This window comes from Hyaena hyaena, unplaced genomic scaffold, assembly GCF_003009895.1.
Source record: "Hyaena hyaena isolate Hyena2069 unplaced genomic scaffold, ASM300989v1 scaffold_333, whole genome shotgun sequence".
Lineage (NCBI taxonomy): Eukaryota > Metazoa > Chordata > Mammalia > Carnivora > Hyaenidae > Hyaena > Hyaena hyaena.
Window position 1 is genome coordinate 1752213 of NW_024080963.1, and position 20748 is coordinate 1772960.

A 20748-nucleotide genomic window follows, 5' to 3' on the forward strand; every position below is an offset into this window, starting at 1 on the left:
TTCTCACCAGCCCCTAGCCTACCTGTTAATTCATATACTGGACAACATTTTAAACTCAAACATTATTTTGGCTTTCATTCTCATCTGGAATTGCTTGCTTAAGGCTGTTGTGATAGTTTCTCTTCAGGCTCATGTACTCTGGGGTAGGCAAACAATATTTAATGCTGGTACTAGGAAGTATTCTAATCAGTATTATTGTTTCTCAACACCATATGATTACCATTAACATGCTAAGGTTTGAACCGAATGACAGTTGGAATAGATGTTCTTCCTGCTTGCCATTCCTTCCAGGCAGCCCTAAGATTCTGTGTATGCACAGTACTGAAAACTTCATTTGTTTCCAAAGTAGCTCCAATGCAGAACATTTGGGTGAACCATTTTGGGGGACTCCAGCCTTGATGCCTAGAGATACTACATAAGCACAGCAGAGATGCCTCTCATGTGTAGCGACAGATCCACCTTTGTCCGCTTTGAAAATGAAGGTCTGTGTGTAAATGGATACTGTCGGTCACCATGTTAACAGTACTGAAAGATCAGATCTACTCCCAGATTCTTTTTGGACTTAAAAAGAAGATAATTAAAAGCACTAGCTTTAAAAGACCATTTATTATTCTTAAATATTTACAACTCATGGGTTAAAATAGTTACCAGTTTATTACCAATAGGTTATTTGTTGGAATTTTGTTTGGAGGGGGCTTCACCAGTTATCTTTGCCACTTTTATTTCCTATGGAAGAGAATTCCAGGTTATCTTTCTAGCTTTTTATATTCTTCTTCCTAGACATTTTGAACTAGTCACCTGGCTATCTTAGGACATTTCAATGACAGCTTCATTAATAGGCTTTCTAGTTTCCCACCTCTGAAGAGCAGGTCTCACTTACTTTCTTGGCTGCTGCCACATAAATAACCTATAGTGAAAAGCACAGTCCAATACAAATAGACCCTGGGTGACTTCAAATGTATATACCATAGCATTCCAACGGAAAACTATAAATGCGTAACAGTGATTAAAGAATGAAGACTGACCGGCCATGGAATCTCTTTAAGAAACACAATAATGGGGACATGGAGGCAGAGCAAGGATTACTGATGCAGAATGCATCAAGGAAACCGGATATTTCCACTTACATAACAAAAAAAAAAAAAAAATGCCTTCAGGCTACACAGTCCCTATGTACACTACTACTGTTAGACCTGAAGTAAAAATATCTTAGAGATTTAAGAAAATCACTATAAATTACTCTATAACTTAGGTTTTGCATGGGTTTAAAATGTTCATAGTTTTACTTAAATCTTACGTGAAGATATAAAAAAATAAATATTGCCATGCATATCTTGTTGACATTTTAAAAACCCACAAATAAATAACTTGAAACGCTATCTAGAGAAATTGCTCCTGTATACTTAGTATTAATTATGGAGGCCTCAAGCAAGTCTATTTTCATATAGCATCCTTAAACTGAAAAAGCTACAAAACAAGTCTAATTTAAATGCCCTTAAATGACCAAAATGTAACGCTAAGGGAAAGAAAACAATACAAGCCAAAACTGGAGTGCAAACACCCTTTTTTTGCTGTAGGTTTTAATGGACAAGGTTTGTGGACTAATGGGATTCCTAGGTTCCCAAGGGCATGCTGGAAACATGAAAATGATGTAAAAGAAATTGGGAATCCTTCCTCAGGCAACTTGTTAAACTATTTTCAGTTTCCTGAAATGTCCCTGGTTAAGACTCTTGTGATGAAAAATACAGATAAGCATTTATAAAAGTCCATCGGGTTCCTCATTAAAGCTGAAGTCACACACTAGCGACAGGTGGTCTGAAGGGTAATTAAAAGATGGTAGCCGGTTGGGTCCAATCTGTTCTTCAGTGAGCAGATCGAGGGCTGACCTCACACTCAGAGCGTGTTTAGAATACCAGATATAATCCAGCGTATGCCGGCACTCCCCCGAGGTCCGGATCTTCCAGGTCGTGTACGGAGGCTCCGACTGCCCGTCAGCGCTCAGCAGCTTGTAGGCACTGTTCAGGTTGAGGCTGGAGGAAGCAAAGTGTTTGTAGACCTCCTCTGTTGGCTCTGCGTTGAAGTCCCCACAAACAATAAGGGGGATCTTGGCTCCTTGAGTGATGTTCTGGAGGTTCTGGAGAAGGTCGCAGCCTTGAGCTGAGCGAAATCGTTCCCAGCCAGTGCGTGCTTTCAAGTGGGTGACGGCGATACAGAACAGTCGACTGGACTCCTTGCACTCTAGAGTCTGTGCAATGGCCACCTGATTGGTCTTCAGTGTCATGGCCGTCAGCCTGATATTGGCACTATTGACTAGCTTGAATCGGTTCTGGAGAAAAAACAGGGCGCAGCCATCTGGTCCGTTGTTGTGTTCTACATCTAGACAAGGTGACCAGGGCTTGGGGAAAAACGTGCCTTGATAGCCCAGTCTACTGAGGAGCGGCTGGAAGGTGTCGAAATAGTGGTCCACCTCTTGGAGGCACAGTATGTCAGGCTGGTAGGCGAGGATTTCTTCTAGGATGAGACACTTCCTTTCTTCCCACTTGAGCGCTTCCACGGGGCATTGGACAAAGTTGTCTTTTCCTTCTCCAAGAGCTGAAATAAGAAAGCCAGGCTGCTGTCAGCTACCACAGAACCATGACTGCTAAGTACCTGCAAGTCTCCTTAGGTTGGATGCTACTTAAGACCCTCAGAAGGCTTCCTCTCCTTCAGATCGTTTGGGGGATTCTTCTCTGTCTACTCTGCATTAACCCACCAAACTAAATAACCCCTTGCTATCCAGATGTGGCCAGCAATTTATTTTCTTTCGTATTAGAACTGTCTCATGTGACTGTATTCTAAGATAGAAGATCTTAAGTTTCAGCTTTGAACAGTGTTCTTTACAATCCCTGGGATCTAAACTATGTCAGATGAAGTAAATATTTAACTCTGTACACTAATTTTTTTTTTTTAAAGATTTCAAGTAATCTTTGCACCCAACATGGGCTTAAAACTGACAGCAGCCCCAAGATCAGGAGTCACATGCTCTACTGACTGAGCCAGCCAGGCGCCCCACCTAAACATTTATTTTAACACTAATCATAATGATCCATAAGAACTGATGTAGACACTACTTGGAATGAAGAGAACCTATTTTAAACAGGCAGCTTTTCCTATTTACGGATAAACACCTAGGTGGGGGGGGGGGGGGATCATATCAAATACTGGAAAGTCAGGGTATATGCCCTTCTTAAAAAAGCTGCCTTTGTTTCTTTTTCTTAAAATTCCAACTGCAACATGAAAGGCAGTTCTACAGAGAGTTAACGGATATATCTTTTTAATTCAGCAGACCTAGGAAAGGCAGCCTTTCTGCCATAACAACGTAATTTTAATGAACTAAAGCATTATTTCTTTGGCCTCAGGTTACATAGATGCATATGGTTGGGAATCTGGGCTCAAGAACACCCAGACTCGGGGTGCCTGGGTGGCTCAGTCGGTTAAGCATCTGACTTTGGCTCAGGTCATGATCTTGTGGTTCGTGGATTCGAGCCCTGCATCAGGCTCTGTGCTGTCAGTGCAGAACCCACTTCTGATCCTCTGTCCCCTTTTCTCTGCCCTTCCTCTGCTTGTGTGTGCTCTCTCAAAAATAAACATTAAAATTTTTTTTCTTTAAAAAAAAAAACAAAAAAAAAACCAGACTCACCACCACCCATAGAGCCCCCATTCCCTGCTTAAAAGTTCTATATCTTATCCATTCAGCAGACTTAGTTTCTGCTTGGAAATGCTACCTTGGTGCTATGGACTGAAAACTGTAGGCTGCAGAAAGTCTGAGGATGATAAAAGACAGGGTCCTTTAACTATGGATGTGCTAGGAGGCAGACATTGTATTTGGAGAGCTTACAAATATGGAAGACATGGTATAAATCTTGAGTTGCTGGACTTGTTAGTGAAAACCAGAAGGCTCCCTTTCTGGGAGCTCCTCACCCCATCCTCCTCACCCGCCCCAGTCACCCTATCCTCTTCCACCTCTATCTGCCCACACCTCTTCCCTCCACATAAGCCATCAGTGCTTTAGGGATGTGCAGACACAGAACGGCAGTCACGGCAAATGTGGCTGCCCAGGCACGAAAGCAGCAGGCATACCCTGGGCAAGGATGTTCCACTGCATGACCCTGATAGGCGGGTGGCTGCTGGGGCGATCTGTCCTCAGATCCACAAAATCCCTCTGGAACCGGGGAGGTCGAGTGTGCAGGACAGCCCTGCATTCCTCAAGGAGTTCTTTAGGATCGATGGGCTCCAGATGTTCTGGATCAGGTGACACCAAATACTCTGGGTGCTGGGAGGCGGCGCTGCTGTTCAGGGTCTTGGCGAGAGCACTATAGAGCCTGCTGGTGCCGTGTCCCATGGAGCACACTACGGGGAAGGAGAGCACAGTTACACGCGCCGCTCAGCCAGAACATAAAACAGTCACTGTCCCTGGAAGCCAAGAACCCGACAGAGGGCAATGGTGCCATGTTCGTGGAGAAAGCTACCTCCACAGAGGTGGATTGAAGGCATTTCCAGGTTCTAGCCTTCTATTAGGACAGGTAACTGAAATACTGAGGTTAAAGTCGGTTTCTGATGAACTAAGATAATTCTTATAAGGGAGAAATATCCTGATCTTTATGGCCTCTCCTAATTTAGGAATTGTCTTTATAATTTATAAACAGAGTCTTAATGAAAGCATGGCTCAACAAAATCCACATTCCTTTTTCTAAATATTTTAGTAAAAATTTGAAGGCCGGTTTGGAAAAAGCCAGATGTTAGGAAGCCCATGTTAATCCTGGGAAAGAGATTAGGTTATAGCAAGCTGTTGCTCTGGCCACCGCATCTATATAGATCCCTCTGTTATGGAAAGTGACAGCTAGGTTAAATCCATATCCACTTCTCTTAGATGTCTACTAGACATCAGGGCTCTGGCTTTCTGCAGGCTCTGAACATCACTGAGCAATATAGTCTATAATATCAACTGTCAGATTTTTTTTAAGAATCCAGAAAAGGGGTTGGAGGTATAGGGGTAAGAGAAGGTTGCCCACATCTCCTGGGATCCTGTGAGGAGGAATGGGGGTGAGAGGAGCAGAAAGCATTTTCTGGTGCTCCACTTTTTATCCTGATAGATTATAATTCACTAAGGAAAGGAGAGCACAATCTCCCATTAATTAACATGAGGGAAATTGTACTTGTAAGCAGGTGATGCCTTTTTTTTCTCTTCAGTACAGCATAAATTAAGGTCAGGTTTTACTTGGAGCAACCTCCAAGAGCCTGTGTATGATGAATGTTGGTGTGGAGGAATCTGGAGTTCCCTACCACATCCATATCCTTGCCTTCTCTTCAAAGACACACAGTTTTCTGGGGCGCCTAGGTGGCTCAGTAGGTTGAGTGTCTGACTTCCGGTCAGGTCATGATCTCATGGTTCGGGAGCTTCAGCCCCGTGTTGGGCTCTGTGCTGGCAGTTCGGAGCCTGGAGCCTGCTTCAGATTCTGTGTCTCCCTCTCTCTCTCTGAACCTCCCTGCTTGTGCTGTCTCTCTCTCTCTCTCTCAAATATAAATAAACTTAAAAGAAACACAGATACAGTTTTCCTATAAAACACATGATCTGGCAGGCTGACTGACTGCATCTGAAACTAGTAGTCAATCATATTCACTGTGGCAGGTCACAAAAGCAAATGCAAATATTTACCGCCAAATGTCCTTAAACATCAAGGTCATAAGCATGCAAGCATGCTCTCTATTGTTCCTATTCATTAACTCAACATAGTTTGTTTCCCCCAGAAAGAAAATTAAATTAAGGCAAAGAAACACATCATACATTTAAGCCAGGCTGTTCTTTCTCTCACACACATACATGCGCAAACACATGCACACACCTGTTTCCAAAGTGTTTGATTTGAATATATTAAAATACTTTTGTCAATCTGCTTGCCTATCTGAGTGCATGGGTCCAAAAGAAGAAATTTTCTTCTTGGCTGGTAATACAACTTTAGAAATCTTTCTTCTGTATATCTGGTTTTTAAGAAAAAAGAAGTTAAAGGTCTTATTGGGTTTCCAAGTGTAGTGTCCAGAACAGCAGCACCACCCAAACTGTGGGCCAGAACATCACAGGCACCACAGCAAGCTCCCAGGGGTCCCACAGGGTATTTTAAATTTGAAATGTACGGCAATACTTGGCATGTGTCAGGCTCCAAGCAAACTACTAGCCTGGTGAAGCTTAGTTTCAACAGGATTGCTCACACCCTCCTACTGTATCTTTGTCAAGCTGAGTTTTGGGGTGGTTACTGTGATAAAATAAACAAGTATGCAAAAATGAACACAAAAAAGAGAGTAATAGTGTCCAACAGGAGTCTAAGGTTTGAGGAGTTCTGTAAAGCCCGGAAAACTATCTTGAACCATACTTCTTTTTATAAAGTTAGAAAAACCCTCACATAAAGAGAAAAACATCCATTTCAGACAATGAAAGCAAACCAGAAAGACATGCCCAGAAAGCAAACCAAAACCGTATCTTACTGCAAATGAGCAGCCACACGTCATTAAGAAGATGATAAAATAGCCTAAATCAGAAATAAGAAACTCAGAAATAAGGCAACAAAGGGAATCAATAATTTTAAAAAAAGGAGCATTTGAGAGATAGTAACAAATATTATGTGCTTATTTTAATCAAAGAAGATCCAACATATGGATAAAAGGAATTCTTGTAGCAGGAAAACCAACACAAAAAAATGAAACAAATACTAAAAGCTATAAATCACAAAAACTTTAGAGAGTAGAAAATTTCAATCATGGAGGATTGAATTAAGTTCTGGAGAGGTAATTTCCTCATGGTAACTATAGCTAATACTACGGTATTGTATACTTGAAATCTTCTACGAGAGTTGATCTTCAGTGATCTCAACACACACACACAAGGTAACTGTGAGGTGACAGGGGCATTAATTAGCTTGGTTGGGGTAACCATTTCACAGTGTATTTGAAACATCATGTGGTATATACCTTAAATATATACTATTTTGTTAATTATACCTCCATTAAGCTGGAAAAAAATAAAATGGCTTAAAAGAAAACAACAACTATATGACATTAAAAAAAGACACGTATTGTGGATATATTTAATATATATATATTATATATATATATATATATATATATATATACGTAGAGGTCCGCCTTATCTGTTATTCTAAAAAAAAGAAAAATTAAGGAAAAAAAAATTTAAAAAATAGTTGAAACTACACATTGAAAAACACATCACATACCTGAGAATATCAACCCAGAATGACCAACACCAACTGGACTGTAAAGAAAAAGAAAACAAACCCCTTGGGTACCTAGGCAAAAAACATCAAGTAACTCGTAAGGAAAGTAAATTAAGAGGATCATCAGACTTCAACTGCAATGCTGTATGCCAGAAGAAAGTGAAGTTACGTATTTGAAATATATGACTCAAACTTTATATACATGGCTCATCTGCACGTGAGCAAAGAATTTGTACCTAGCAACACGGGAATATTGACTGACTCCATCAGCCCTTCCTGAGGAAAGGAGCGGGGCTGACAAACTGTAGCCAGAGGTACTTTTGCACAGTCCGCGAACTAGGAATGGTTTTAAAGGTTGTTACACACAGACACACACACAATATGGAATAAGATCACTTTCGGATCTCAAAGCCTAAATGTGTACTATCTAGCCCTCTTCAGGAAAAGTCTGCCACCTCTGGAACTAGAGCACTAGTTTCAGACCAAAACGATAAGACTTTGATACAAGATGAGTGGTAAGCATTAAATATATAGCTACTTAGAAAATCAAGTTTAAATGAAGTTGAGAGAATACAATATATAATGGCTATGTGATCCCACAATGAATTTATGAAGATTTAATACAACTGAAAAAGGGGCAGGGAGGGGCGCCTGGGTGGCTTAGTCGGTTAAGCGTCAGACTTTCGCTTGGGTCATGATCTCGCGGCTCCTGGGTTCGAGCCCCGCATTGGGCTCTGTGCTGACTGCCAGCTCAGAGCCTGGAGCCTGTTTCAGAGTCTGTCACTCCCTCTCTCTCTGACCCTCCCCTGCTCACGCTGTCTCTCTCTCTCCTAGAAATAAATAAAACATTTAAAAAAAAAGAAAAAAGAAAAAGGGGCAGGGAGCATGGACCAGAATGAGGAAAATATATTCATTTTTTAAAAAAATATATTCAAGTGGCATCTGGGTGGCTCAGTTGGTTAAGCGTCTGGCTCTTGATTTTGGCTCAGGTCATGATTTGATCCTGTGGTTCAAGAGCTTGAGCCCTGCATCAGGCTCGTGTGGAACTTGCTTGGCATTCTATCTTTTCTCTCTCTCTCAAGAATAAATATTTTAAAATATATATTCAATTTAAAAATTTTCAACTGGGGCTGCTTGGCTGGCTTAGTTGGAAAAGCAAACAACTCTTGATTGTGTAAACTTTTCAGTGATCATAATTAGTAGTGGTAGCGTTTGTATTGTTATTATTGTGACACTGCTGTGTAGATGTGAAACGAAGCAAATGGATAGTCAATTCCATCATACTCTGTCGTCCATTTTGGGGTTTAGTTTTGAAAATGTATTTATAGGCTTTTGGCCACAACACTCAAGGAAAACACTCTCGTTAAAACCAACTCATTTTGGACTAACTGCAAATTATGAAATCTGATCACCTATCTTATTTGTGTCTCGGCCTCTCAAAGTCTTTTGGTGGTTTTCAAAAATTAAATTTGCCCTCAAAAGACAAAGCTTTACAGCAAACACAGTGAAGGACACTGTCGTATAGCTAAGCACTAAGGCCTGACCGGGACAGCTGTCAGCACACCAATTCCACTCCTGGTTCCCTCACTGTTTAACTGTGCATAGCTCTTGAGATCTGCTGACCCAGCTTTCAAGTGAGGGCCTGTCAAAGGAGCCTTATTTCCTCGAGATTTTTTTGAAAAATGAATCTAGGTTAGAACTGGTGGCAACTTCAAAACAACACCTCTATTATTTGTACCAGAGGCACACATATTTCTCTTGAGAAAACTTGCATGTACCATTCCTCTCATATTTGAGACCCAAAATGGACAACTTCACGTGTTAACAGTACAGCTGAGCCCAAATAACACAGATTGAACATGTGATTCGATTATATGTGGATTTTTTATAGTACAGTACTCTAAGTGTATTTTCTCTTCCTTATGATTTTCTTAATGACATGTTCTTTTCTCTAGCTTGCTTTCCTGTAGGAATACAGCATAAAATACAGTTAACATACAAAATATGTGCTTATCGACTGCTTACATTATCAGTAAGGCTTCCTGTCAACAGTAGGCTGTTAGTCGAATTTTGGGGAGTCAAAAGTCACATGCAAATTATTTTTACATGCAAATTTTTACCTGCAGGGGGTTGGTACCCCTAACCCCCTGTGTGGTTCAAGAGTCAACTGTATCTGGGTATGGAATGCACTGAATATAAGCCTTTAAAAAAAGTTTTACTAGCGGCGCCTGGGTGGCTCAGTTGGTTAAGCGGCCGACTTCGGCTCAGGTCATGATCTTGGAGTTCGTGAGTTCGAGCCCCGCATCGGGCTCTGTGCTGACAGCTAGCTCAGAGCCTGGAGCCTGTTTCAGGTTCTGTGTCTCCCTCTCTCTCTCTGACCCTCCCCTGTTCACACTGTCTCTCTCTCTCTCTCTCTGAAATAAATAAAACATTAAAAAATTTTTAAAAAAAAGTTTTACTAGCATAGACCTTTTGCTCTTGTTTCACTGTGGATCCATTTACCTACAAAAGATGTCATTAGGATACAATTTGAAGATACTGGGTAGAGGGAAATTATTAGGGAGTATTATTATAGTCTCGTCTCTGCTCCTTAGATCTTAAAGGAAACTGAAAGATGGTCCCTAAGGTGGACTGATGCAAACATATATACCAAGTTCTATAATAACAAAGTGACCCAGCACATGCCTTCTAGTAGTAAAGTACCTGGGAAGCTGACTAATGATCAACACGTCGCATCGTGAGCCTGAACGGGGAGAGAGAACAGATGCTGCTGAACGATGTCTCTGCTGGTCTACCCACTCCTACAGGAGGGCGGCAGGCTATGTGCACCGTGCACTCTGCATCTTAACCTTTTACTACTCTCTTAGGTGTGGTCTTGGACAAAACTCTCATTTTTTTTAATGTTTATTTTAGAGTGAGGGAGCATGAGCAGAGGAGGAACCGGGGGGGGGGAGGGGGGAGGACAGAGGATCTGAAAACACGCTATGAGTTGACGACATCGAGCCCCACACGGGGTTCAAACTCACCAACTCCAAGATCATGACCTGAGCCGAAGTCGGGCACTCAAACAGCTGAGCCACCCAGGTGCCCCAAAACTAAAATCTTCTTAATCTAATCTAATCTCACAGTCCTCAGGGATAATCTGTCCATAATACATTAACTTTACATTCTTATTTCCCAGTTTTCTGAGTTTTGGGAAGGACTTCATACCAGTAAGATGTGTGTTGGATCTTTTCTCTCAAGAAGTTAGCAAGTGTTTGGGGAAAGATTAATACACATGAACTAGTGAGAGAAAAACTAAGTACTTACTATGAGGAATGGGTAGGGTATAATAAGGGTTAAAATAATCAGAATGGATAACAATAACCAGAAAAAGACCGTAAAAAAAGTAAGACTTAAAATATGGAGCTCTAATCCCTGACTAAACCACTTATGTGGCCATCACAGGTAGCCCCCATAATGTCCTGCCCGGCTCTCTCAAACACACACATACTAGACACCAGATGAGTACTCTAGCCCACGGGAGACAGACCAGTGAAGTGACTAAAATCTCTGTCTTCATGGAGCTTCTGCTGTTAGCGGAGAAATACAAGATGATAGTCATATGGTGAAAACTGCTATGGAGAAAAAATAAAGGAAGAAGGGGAGATAGGGAATGCTAGCCAGTGAGGAGTTGCTAATCTGTGTGGGTTGCTCACTAAAGGATGGAATTTGAGCAGAGAGGTAAAGATGGTAAGGTAGTAAATCCATTAAGTCTTATGAAGATCCAATGGAAGAACGAACATTCTGGGCAGAGGGAACAGCAAATGCAAAAGTCCTGAGGAAGGAACATGCCTGGCAGGGTTGATAAACAGCAAGGCACTGAAATGATACACAGAATGAATAAAGACGAGTTAAGTGAAGCAGGGAGGACCGGGCAGCAGATTATAGATGGCACTGTAGGCCATTCTAAGGACTTGAGCCTTTAACTGAGATGGGAAGCCGCTGGAGAATGTTAAGCAGGAATAAGAATCTGATTTACAAAAAAAAAAACAAAAAAACCCCTCACTGGCTGAGGTATTAAAAATACACTACAATGTACGAAATAAGGACAGGCATAGAAAAGCCATTAGTGGACGATTCCAACCATCCAGGCGAAAGACAGTGGTAGCCTGGACTAGTGACAGCACTTAAAGTGAATGGATTCTGAATAAATCTAAAATTGGAGCCAGTAAGTTTTGGGGATAACCTGGATGTGGTTTGTGAGAGAAAGAGTGGAAAATAAGGTCCTGAGCATTGCCAGCAGAGCAACCAGAAAGATGAAGGTGCCAATACTGGCTAGGAAGATTTGACGGGGTTTGCAGAAAATCAGAGCTTAGCAATTAGATACGAATGAAGTTCAGGAGAGAGGGACACACTGGAAATAAACATTTAGAAGTTACTGGACACTTGAGACTAAAGGGAGTTTAGAGAGAAAAGAAACAGGTCGAAGGATTGAGCTCTGCGGCAAACTGGAGAAGATGTGGTGAAAATCTGAGGACGATAAGCCAGAGAAATAGAAGGATAAGGGGAGCATGATCTTCCTGGAAACGAAGTCAAGAAAGTGTTTCATCCATGAAGCAGTAGTTCCCTCTTGTGTCAAATGCTACTGACAGTTCAAGCAGAAGAAAGACAGACCATCCGGATTTAGTAACATGGAAAACTTAAGTGACTTTAACAACAGCCATTTCCAATTTTTGGTGGAGTCGTGGGGAAAAAAGGAAACAGGAAGAGATGAGAGACATACTCCGAGGAAACTTTGCCCTCAAAGGGAGAGAAATGTAGTGGCTAGAGATGGACGCGAGCGAATTTTTGGAGGCTATTACACATGTTTAGTTTGCTGGCGGCGGCGTGGGGGTGGTACAAGAGGGAAGAACGCTGAAGCAGGAGACTCTGGATACGGAGGGCGTGAGGAAGCCCGCGTAGCCTCTCCCCCAAAGGCACTGTAAACCTAAACAGAGCTGTCAAAACCAACTATGTCAGTGCTCTGGATACAGACCAAAGGCATACAACAAACAGAAGCTTCTGCTCACGAAACGTACTGAACTTAGGTAAGCACAGCGTGATCGGTGCCATTCCTGTCCCGGGGCTAGTTGCTCCCACCCCTCAAGCTCGATGCGAGTAGTTCAAGTAGGGCAGCGAGGATATCCACTTATCATGCCCAGGCCCTGTGGCCTTCCCTGGTGGGTCTATCAAATATTTAAATAAGAAATGATACCGACTGTTCACAAACTTCCCAGGTACAGCCCCTCCAGAAGACAGTCTGGCAGGTTTTTATAAAGCATGGACTGATCTATGACCCAGAACTCGTGACCCTGGATATTTTACCTAAGTGAACTGAAAACTTATGTTCCTGCAAAAAAATATGTACACAAATGTTAAGAAGCAGTTTTATTAATAATCACCCCCAACTGGAAGCTACTAAGATGCCCTTCACCGTGGGAATGGATGAACAACTGCAAATAACACAGTATCCAGCCGTGAAAAGGATCAAGTTGTCGATCTTCAAGAGTCATCCTTGCAACATGGATGGGTCTCAAGTGCATTCGGTAAGTGAAAGAAACCAGATCCTAAAACTTGCATATTATGTGACTGTGTTCATGTGACATTTTGGAAAAGGCAATACTACAGATTCGTAGTTGCCAGGGGATGGAGGGGAGCGGGGGCTAACTAGGGGAGTACTTGGGATGATGGGACTGATCTGCATAGTCCTAGAGTGGTAGAGACACAATCCTATGCATGTGTCAAAATCCAAACAGCTGTCAAAAGGACTACACTTTAATATGTACAAATTTAAAATATCAACCAGGGGATGGAATGATCTCCAGAGGGAATGCAGACTGACAAAGGACTCTAACTGTATTACAAATAAATGTATGGCAATCTCACAAAAGGGGTTCAGTAAAAAAGGAGCTATGATCGGAGTAATTTTGAAAAACAGTTTTTAATGGGAAACTACATGGCTCAAGGCTAAAGGAACTGTATTCTAGTTAGCAAAGTTTCTCACAAGTGTAGTAGGCATTAACAATTTCAAACTGCTTCATATATATTGGGGTTGAACATGTAAATGGGTAGTGAATGATGGGAACCTTAATTCTCACTGACAGAGAGGAAAAAAGGCTAGAATGAATCATGTGGTACTGAGCTAGAGTCAGAGACTTCAGGATGAATTCATGTTTCGTTTACTAAACACATAAGATATAGAGATACAGAAATAATTATGCATATGTGTAGGACTGATTTTCTACTTGTTGCGTGCCATTAGCTAACGACGTAGTTATCTCTGCCATCAACCTGCTTTTATCCATCCTAAAAACATGTGTTTTATACCTTTATATGACCAGGATTATTGTAAGGATAAAAATAAAGATATGAGTCTAAAACATTTCTTATAAAATAAAACATTAGGGGCGCCTGGGTGGCTCCACTGATTAAGCATATGACTTCGGCTCAAGTCATGATTTCACTGTTTCTGAGTTCGAGCCCTGCATTGGGCTCTCTGCTGTCAGTGTAGAGCCTGCTTCAGGTCCTCTGTCTCTCTGCTCCTCCCCTTGTGCCCTCTCAAAATTAAATATTAAAAATCTATTTTTTTAATGATACAATAGGGGCACCTGGGTGGCTCAGTCGGTTAAGCCTCCGACTTCGGCTCAGGTCATGATCTTGAGGTTCGTGGGTTCGAGCCCCGCGTCGGGCTCTGTGCTGACTGCCGGCTCGGAGCCTGGAGCCTGTTTCAGTCTGTGACTCCCTCTCTCTCTGACCCTCCCCTGCTCACGCTGTCTCTCTCTCTCTCTCTCTCTCTCTTAGAAATAAATAAAAATATTAATAAATAGATAAATAAAACATTAAAAAAATGATACAATAGATTGAAAGCAGACATGTATACAACTCATACAAACACAGAGCACATAACTAAATTTGTTTTAAACTGGTAGCACATATGGTCACAAAAGCTAGGTGATCACTGCTGTAAAGCTGTCTCCATGCTGCTGCAGAGACTACAACTATCCCCAAATCATGGGTAATCTTCCCTTACCTCTGTCTTTATATTTTTAATATCCAACCTAGATTTTCTATACTTCAAAAATATTCTTGTCATAAAGTTGAGACAGAAGAAAGGAGGGATTTAGGGAAATCCCAACTCATTTTTCCCTCATGTGTTTGGTTTTTCTTTTCTGTTCCTAGTCCCAAGAACATCTGAGCTTAAATAACTATTTCTTAAGGCTGTATTTACCAAAACTTCCTGGTAACATACAGACATGTCAAAGCAAGTGCAAAATCCCAAGCTAGGGAATTAATAACTAAAAGCGAACACATAAAGACTTCACACATAGCAGTTCTTTCTGCCCCTGGGCCCTGTCCCCATGCGGTAATAAAACCTTTTTATTATGTACCAGGGGGGAAAAAACCAAAACATTTCAACTACTAGTTTTGCTCTTAAAACACAGTGCCAACCAGGGCTTAGACCCACATAAGGACTACAATGTAGTAAGGCTATAAAATGTGAGAACATAAGAAAGCTAAAGATTATGGGGCATCTGTCTTTCTCCCCATCCTAAAAAATGATGCCAGTGACAGCTAAGGATTACTGAATACTTAACATGCACCATTTACAAATTCTTCTTGCTCTAACTGCATTTTCAGTTAATTCTCTTAACAATCCTAGGAGTTAAGGGCTCTTATTATGCCCTTTATACAGTGGAAAAATGACTTCGTATCAATTCTCACTGTTTCTCACCTGTTATTAAAAAAAATAACATTCATTTTTTTTCTTTCAGAGAATTAAAAACAAATTCTTCCCACGTATAAATACATGCCCAATTTCAAGATTTTAAGCCATCCTAGTTTAAGTTTTATGCCGTAATAGGGATTGCTATATGGCATTTTAAAAGGATCCCCAAAGGTCCAGGGTACTCAACAGCCAAAGCCAATTTCCTCAGGTGAGACAGTATAAATAATTCGTTCCCGTGGTAATCAAGATACTGAAAAGTATGAAATCTCGACAAAAACTTCTGCTAAACTTTATTTGGCACTCAGACTGGCTTGTAGGTAAGTTTTAGATGTACTTAGAGATTGGTATTTTTTTTTTTTTTTAAGTTCTTCTCAGTACAAGGAAGTCACTTTTTTTAAATGCTTATTTATTCCGAGAGACAGTGAGCGTGAGCCGGGGAGGGGCAGAGAGAGGAAGGAAGAGAGAGAATCTCAGGCAGGCTCTGTGCTGCCAGCGCGGAGCCCCATGAAGGGCTTGACTCGCGAATCATGTGTGAGATCCTGACCTGAGCTGAAGTCAAGAGTCAGATGCTTAACTGACTGAGCCACCCAGGTGCCCCTGGAGATGGGTATTTTTGATTTGACCCCATATTGTATTGTTTTTCCCCCCATGCACTTTACTAGAAAAAGTGTCAGTCATCATCCTCAATGTGATACACATTATGTAACTTATACAGGCAATAGATCAAAATAGATTTCTTATGCCTAGTTAGGATAGGCAGGCCACTCCTGCCTTTTCCTTTTTCTAAAAGCTTATTTCCATATACATTTAGAACCAGGTATCTTCACTCCTTGCATGAATACCTCACTGCTATTTTACTTTATAGGAACAAATAACTCTTCCCTTCCTCATAATAGCCTTTGAAAAGAGTTGCCAGAGAATTCACTGTATTTCTGAAATACAATGGTAGTATATAAACATCCCCATTTAGTCATCCCTTTCCTAGAAAACAAAGTGGGCTAATCACTAAATATAGAATAAAATTTTTCTCCTCATATCACCAGTTATACATACTTCTAAAGCAACAGGCAGACTACAGTATAAGTTCCTGAGTGCCAACCATCAGAGGGAAATGATCAAGACTTAATGAAACACCTTCACACCATAATCAGAATGCTACATGAGAATCCTAACACTTGAGACCCAAACCGACTGGGCCTACCATTCCAAGCAGTCCTAACAGCACTTAGAAATCACAACAGAAAGACACTGCTCCACATAATGTTTCTCTAGTTACCCAGCAGTTGCATATTCTGGAGTTTGCCCAAACCATTCCGTCTGTGAATGATTTCTCTCACAAGTTTAGTCTCCTGAAACTGTGGCTTGGGCAAAAACTAAACAAAAACCAGGATAATCTGCATACACACCTGGGAAGCTGCTGGAGCTGACCAACCCCGGGCCCAAGGAAACCTCAAAGAGCAGAGTATACAGAAACTGTAAAGGACAGACGTCACAGGAAGCCATCATGAAAACAGCAATCCTATGCTGCCATCTGCTGGCCGTGTGTTGAAACACTTCAGAAAGCTTACTTCCCTTGTTCAGTAGTTAATTTTCATTAGGCTTCTTCGGGTAATTAACCACATACATACATACATACATACATACATACATACATACATACATACATACACACACTAAGAAACGATGCCAAGAGACAGCAAAGTCCCAAGGAATCCTGTCAATCACTGATGGAAGAACTGCCTTACACTGGTAGAGCGTTTTACTGAGTACTTTGACTCGTGATCCCCGTTACCCTCTCAAAAACTCCTTGGCTCTTTCATAGATGAGGACACTAAGGTTCCTAAGTTTAAGTGACTTGTCCTGAGTCACTATGAAATGTAACTATCTAGAATTTTGTGAGACTGTAGCTGGGACCTTCTCTTTGGGGAAGTAGGCAGGTCGACCTGATAAACGCACATCAGCCTTCAAATTTTGTGTAGGAGGGTGGACGTGTAGTACGTTAATTCCTAATCCTAGGGGCTGGATTCTAAGTGCAATTCAGGATGATATGACTTCATAGCGAAGGTTAAGTATTTTAGCCAATGTCCAGTCTTCAAATTTCTGTTGTTGAGCACTACTGACCGAATGTAACAGGTAAGCCTGGAGCACTCGGCAATCTGGTATGTTCGTCTGTAAAACCCCTATGGCCAAAACTTCAACTTTTCTCACTAAGGTCAGGCTACAGTTTTGCAGAGGCAAAAACAGTCCTAAACACAGGGACTCAAGTTAGGCTGCCTCGCTTCAAATCCCAGCTCCTCCTTTTACTAACAGGACCCTGAACAAGTTATTCACCGTTTTGTGCCTCAGCTTCTTCAGCTGGGGATTATTCTCATGTACTTCACTGGGTTACTGTGAGGATTGAGTTAAACTAAATATACATCCTAACTGGTGAGTTAAATGTTAGCTATTCTATCATATGTAGTGGAGCTCACTTTCTTGGTTTAAAGAGAAGGCTGTTCATTTTTGAAAGTCTGGCATATGCCATACTAGTTCCATGTGTTTTCATTGCTCTTTCCAACAATCTGGCAAAGGAGGTACTATATTCACAGAAACAGATACTGAGGTTAAGAGATAAGTACACAGTTTTTCAAGATTGCACAATTACTGAGAGGTCTGGCTCTGGAGAAAGTTCCTTGCACCTTGGACTCATGCTCATCAGCATCTCTGACAGCACAGACAGTCAGGACAACTGCAAATGGTGCCCTGACAGCATACACACAGGACTGAACAGAGGTCGAATTCCACCTCCTCCATCTGCCGATGTCACTGCCCTCAGGGCACGCGCACTGGCACGGCACACAGTGTACAAGGCAGTGTAACAGCCTGCACGGCAGTACTGGAGACACCGAGTGAAGGTCAGGGCTCTCAACCTAACGTGTCTAAAAATACCAGCACCTAGACAGTGTGACAATCCAAACGACCTTTCTTCACCAGGCAGCAGGCTATACAAGAACACCACGATGTTTTCCAGGCTCAGCCATACCTTCAGTCATATCAGATTCATCTAGAAAATATCCCTAAGGAAGAAGAAATCTCTCCACGACAAGAGCGTAGGTTAACCATTTTAATTGGTGCTCAACTGTGAAGTTGGTTGACCATATCCACAAACCATTTCCACAAACTGGGCTTTTTCTAGCTCAAAGTGAAATGTGACATGGTAGAAACTAACAGAATGTGGTGGAACTGCCCTCCACTGAGACATGAAGTCCGTGTTACTACATCATGCCCCCAAAATGGTGCGTTAAATGTGAAAGCTAACAGGAAAAATCTGCTGACAGTACAGGCATTTTCCTTTGTGACCAGGGATCCACAAATTACGGCCCATGAGGCAAATCTAGCTGGCACCCTGGTTTTGTATTGCCTGTGATCTTTCATTTTTTAATGTTTGAAAAAAAACCCATAATAGTTCATGACATGGGAAAACTATGTGAATTCAAATTTCAGTGTCCATAAGTAAAGTTTACGTCCTGTCTGTGGCTGCTTCCACACGCAACGGTACAGTGGAGTGGTTGTGACACAGACATATGGCCCTAAAGCATTTCCTACCTGGCTCTTTACAGGAAAGGTTTGCAGACCCCTGTACTAGATTATATTGAAATGAAATTGTATAGCCAGTTTGCATATATTTCACAAAGCCAACAAAAGATTTTCAATCACTTAAAATGGGGGAAAACAATATTCACATATAAATTTCCATGGCCTTGCTTGAATAGTTAAAGGCACACATAGGAAAGAATTATCTTTCACAGTCTGAACTGAAACTGTAAATGTCTTTAAAATCTCTATTCTTACTTACCACTTATTTTTAAAGTGGGAATTGAAACAAATAATTTTAAAAAATAGGAATTTATATGTTACATATACTCATTAGGTCACTGGACATGACGAAGAACATTTACTGTCTCCTTCACAGGAGCTTTCAGGAATAAACTAAGTGTATCCAAATTTTTAAAAAGAATGAAACCATAATATGAGAAGATAAGAAAGGATGCCATCAGGGGGCCAAGAATTTGGAAGAATTCCAGGCAGACAGAAACAGACAGGTTTGCATCAGCAGAGAAACCAGGGGGGAGGAAAACGTAATACAAGTTACCAAAGGTGCATTAAGTATGGTCCCTCCCAGGGGAGCTGTGAAGAAACTCCAAGTGGAGTCAACAGAGGGAAAGGGCAGGAGAAGCGGAGGGGCAATTGTTAGGGTAGTTCATTCAAGAATGGCTTTTGAAACAGCTGTGCGCAGCCCCCTGCTTCCTGTCTCTCAGCCGGACAGAAGCCAGCAAGGGTGGCTTCTGCCTGGGGGACAGAACCAGAGAACGCTTCAAAGAAAAGTGGGAGATGTGCCTGGGGAGGGCTCCCAAGGATGGCAGATCCAAAAGAAAAGTGGACCAGGGGCCCCTGGCTGACTCAGAAGAGCATGAGACTATTGATCTCAAGATCACTGAGTTTGAGCCTTACGCTGGGTGTAGAGATTACTAAAAATAAAAACTTGGAAAAAAAAAAAAAAGAAAGAAAAGCAGAGCAGATCAAGGTCGAATTCTGACCTCAAGAATATTTTTAAAAGTAGGGTGAGGAGTTAAACAAATTAGCAAACACAGAAGAAGCCTTCCCAGTTTTGGCAAAGGTAGAGGTCTCCAACCTGCTCTAGGGAAGCCTGCCTGTCCACCCACCACACCCTCCCACCTACAGAACCTGTAAACTGCTCTCCCCTTAGGAGAGGCCTGTGGGAGAAACAAGCTTTACATATCTACATATATGTAAAGCTACAGGAGAGTATTTGGACACAAAATAAGCTTTTATGGAAAAAAGAAAGCCACAGAGAATTAGAATATGTCTAGAAATTTAATTGTTTTTTAATATTTTATTTATTTCTAGGAGAGAGAGAGAGAGAGACAGCGCGAGCAGGGGAGGGTCAGAGAGAGAGGGAGTCACAGACTGAAACAGGCTCCAGGCTCTGAGCTGGCAGTCAGCACAGAGCCTGGCGCGGGGCCCGAACCCAAGAACCTCGAGATCATGACCTAAGCGAAAGTCGGACGCTTAACCGACTAAGCCACCCAGGCGCCCCTAAAAATTTAATTTTTAAAAGTTTATTTATTTATTTTGAGAGAGCGAGTGAGCAGGGGAGGCGCAGAGAGAGAATTCCAAGCAGGCTCTGTGCTGTCAGCACAGAGCCCAGTGTGGGGCTTGATCTCACAAAGTGTGAGATCATGATCTGAGCCAAAATCAAGAGTGGGACACTTAACTGACTGAGCCACCTAAGTTCCCCTAGAAATTTTAAATGACTGCAAAATAGAAATATTAAGAAAAACTCAGAAAATGGATGAGATAAAGACATTACAAAATGACTGAAGAGACACAGGATAGAGCCACATGGCCAACAATCTGTCTAACAGGAGTTTAAGAACATGAGAACAAGAGATGACAGAGTTGATAAAATAATCCAAAAAATAACAGAAAGTTTTCCTGTGCTAAAGAAAGGTACGTCTTTAGATTAAATGGACTTGCCAAATGCTGAGACTTTTTTTTTTTTAACAAATAGTTTATTGTCTCGTTGGTTTCCATATAACACCCAGTGCTCATCTCCACAAGTGCCCTCCTCCATTGCCCATCTCCCTCCTCCCCCCCACACCCATGAGTCCTCAGTTTGTTCTCAGCATTCAAGAGTCTCTCATGGTTTGCCTCTCTCCCTCTCCCCCACCACTT

General features: G+C 41.7%; 1 protein-coding gene and 1 long non-coding RNA gene across 2 annotated transcripts in view; one reads left to right on the plus strand and one right to left on the minus strand.

The window, feature by feature from the left end:
• Positions 1-587: 587 nt before the first annotated feature.
• Positions 588-20748, minus strand: part of NOCT (nocturnin) — a 27097-nt gene continuing 6936 nt past the window's right edge. Inside the window, exons 2-3 of the mRNA XM_039249174.1 lie at positions 4120-4389; positions 588-2592 (exon numbers count right to left, since the gene is read on the minus strand). Coding sequence (XP_039105105.1) covers positions 1757-2592; positions 4120-4389 — 1106 coding nt within the window. The 3' untranslated portion in view covers positions 588-1756. The remainder of the gene's footprint in view (positions 2593-4119; positions 4390-20748) is intronic.
• Positions 12015-20748, plus strand: part of LOC120243134 — a 13633-nt gene continuing 4899 nt past the window's right edge. Inside the window, exons 1-2 of the long non-coding RNA XR_005531228.1 lie at positions 12015-12334; positions 12524-12832. This is a non-coding gene — a long non-coding RNA (uncharacterized LOC120243134). The remainder of the gene's footprint in view (positions 12335-12523; positions 12833-20748) is intronic.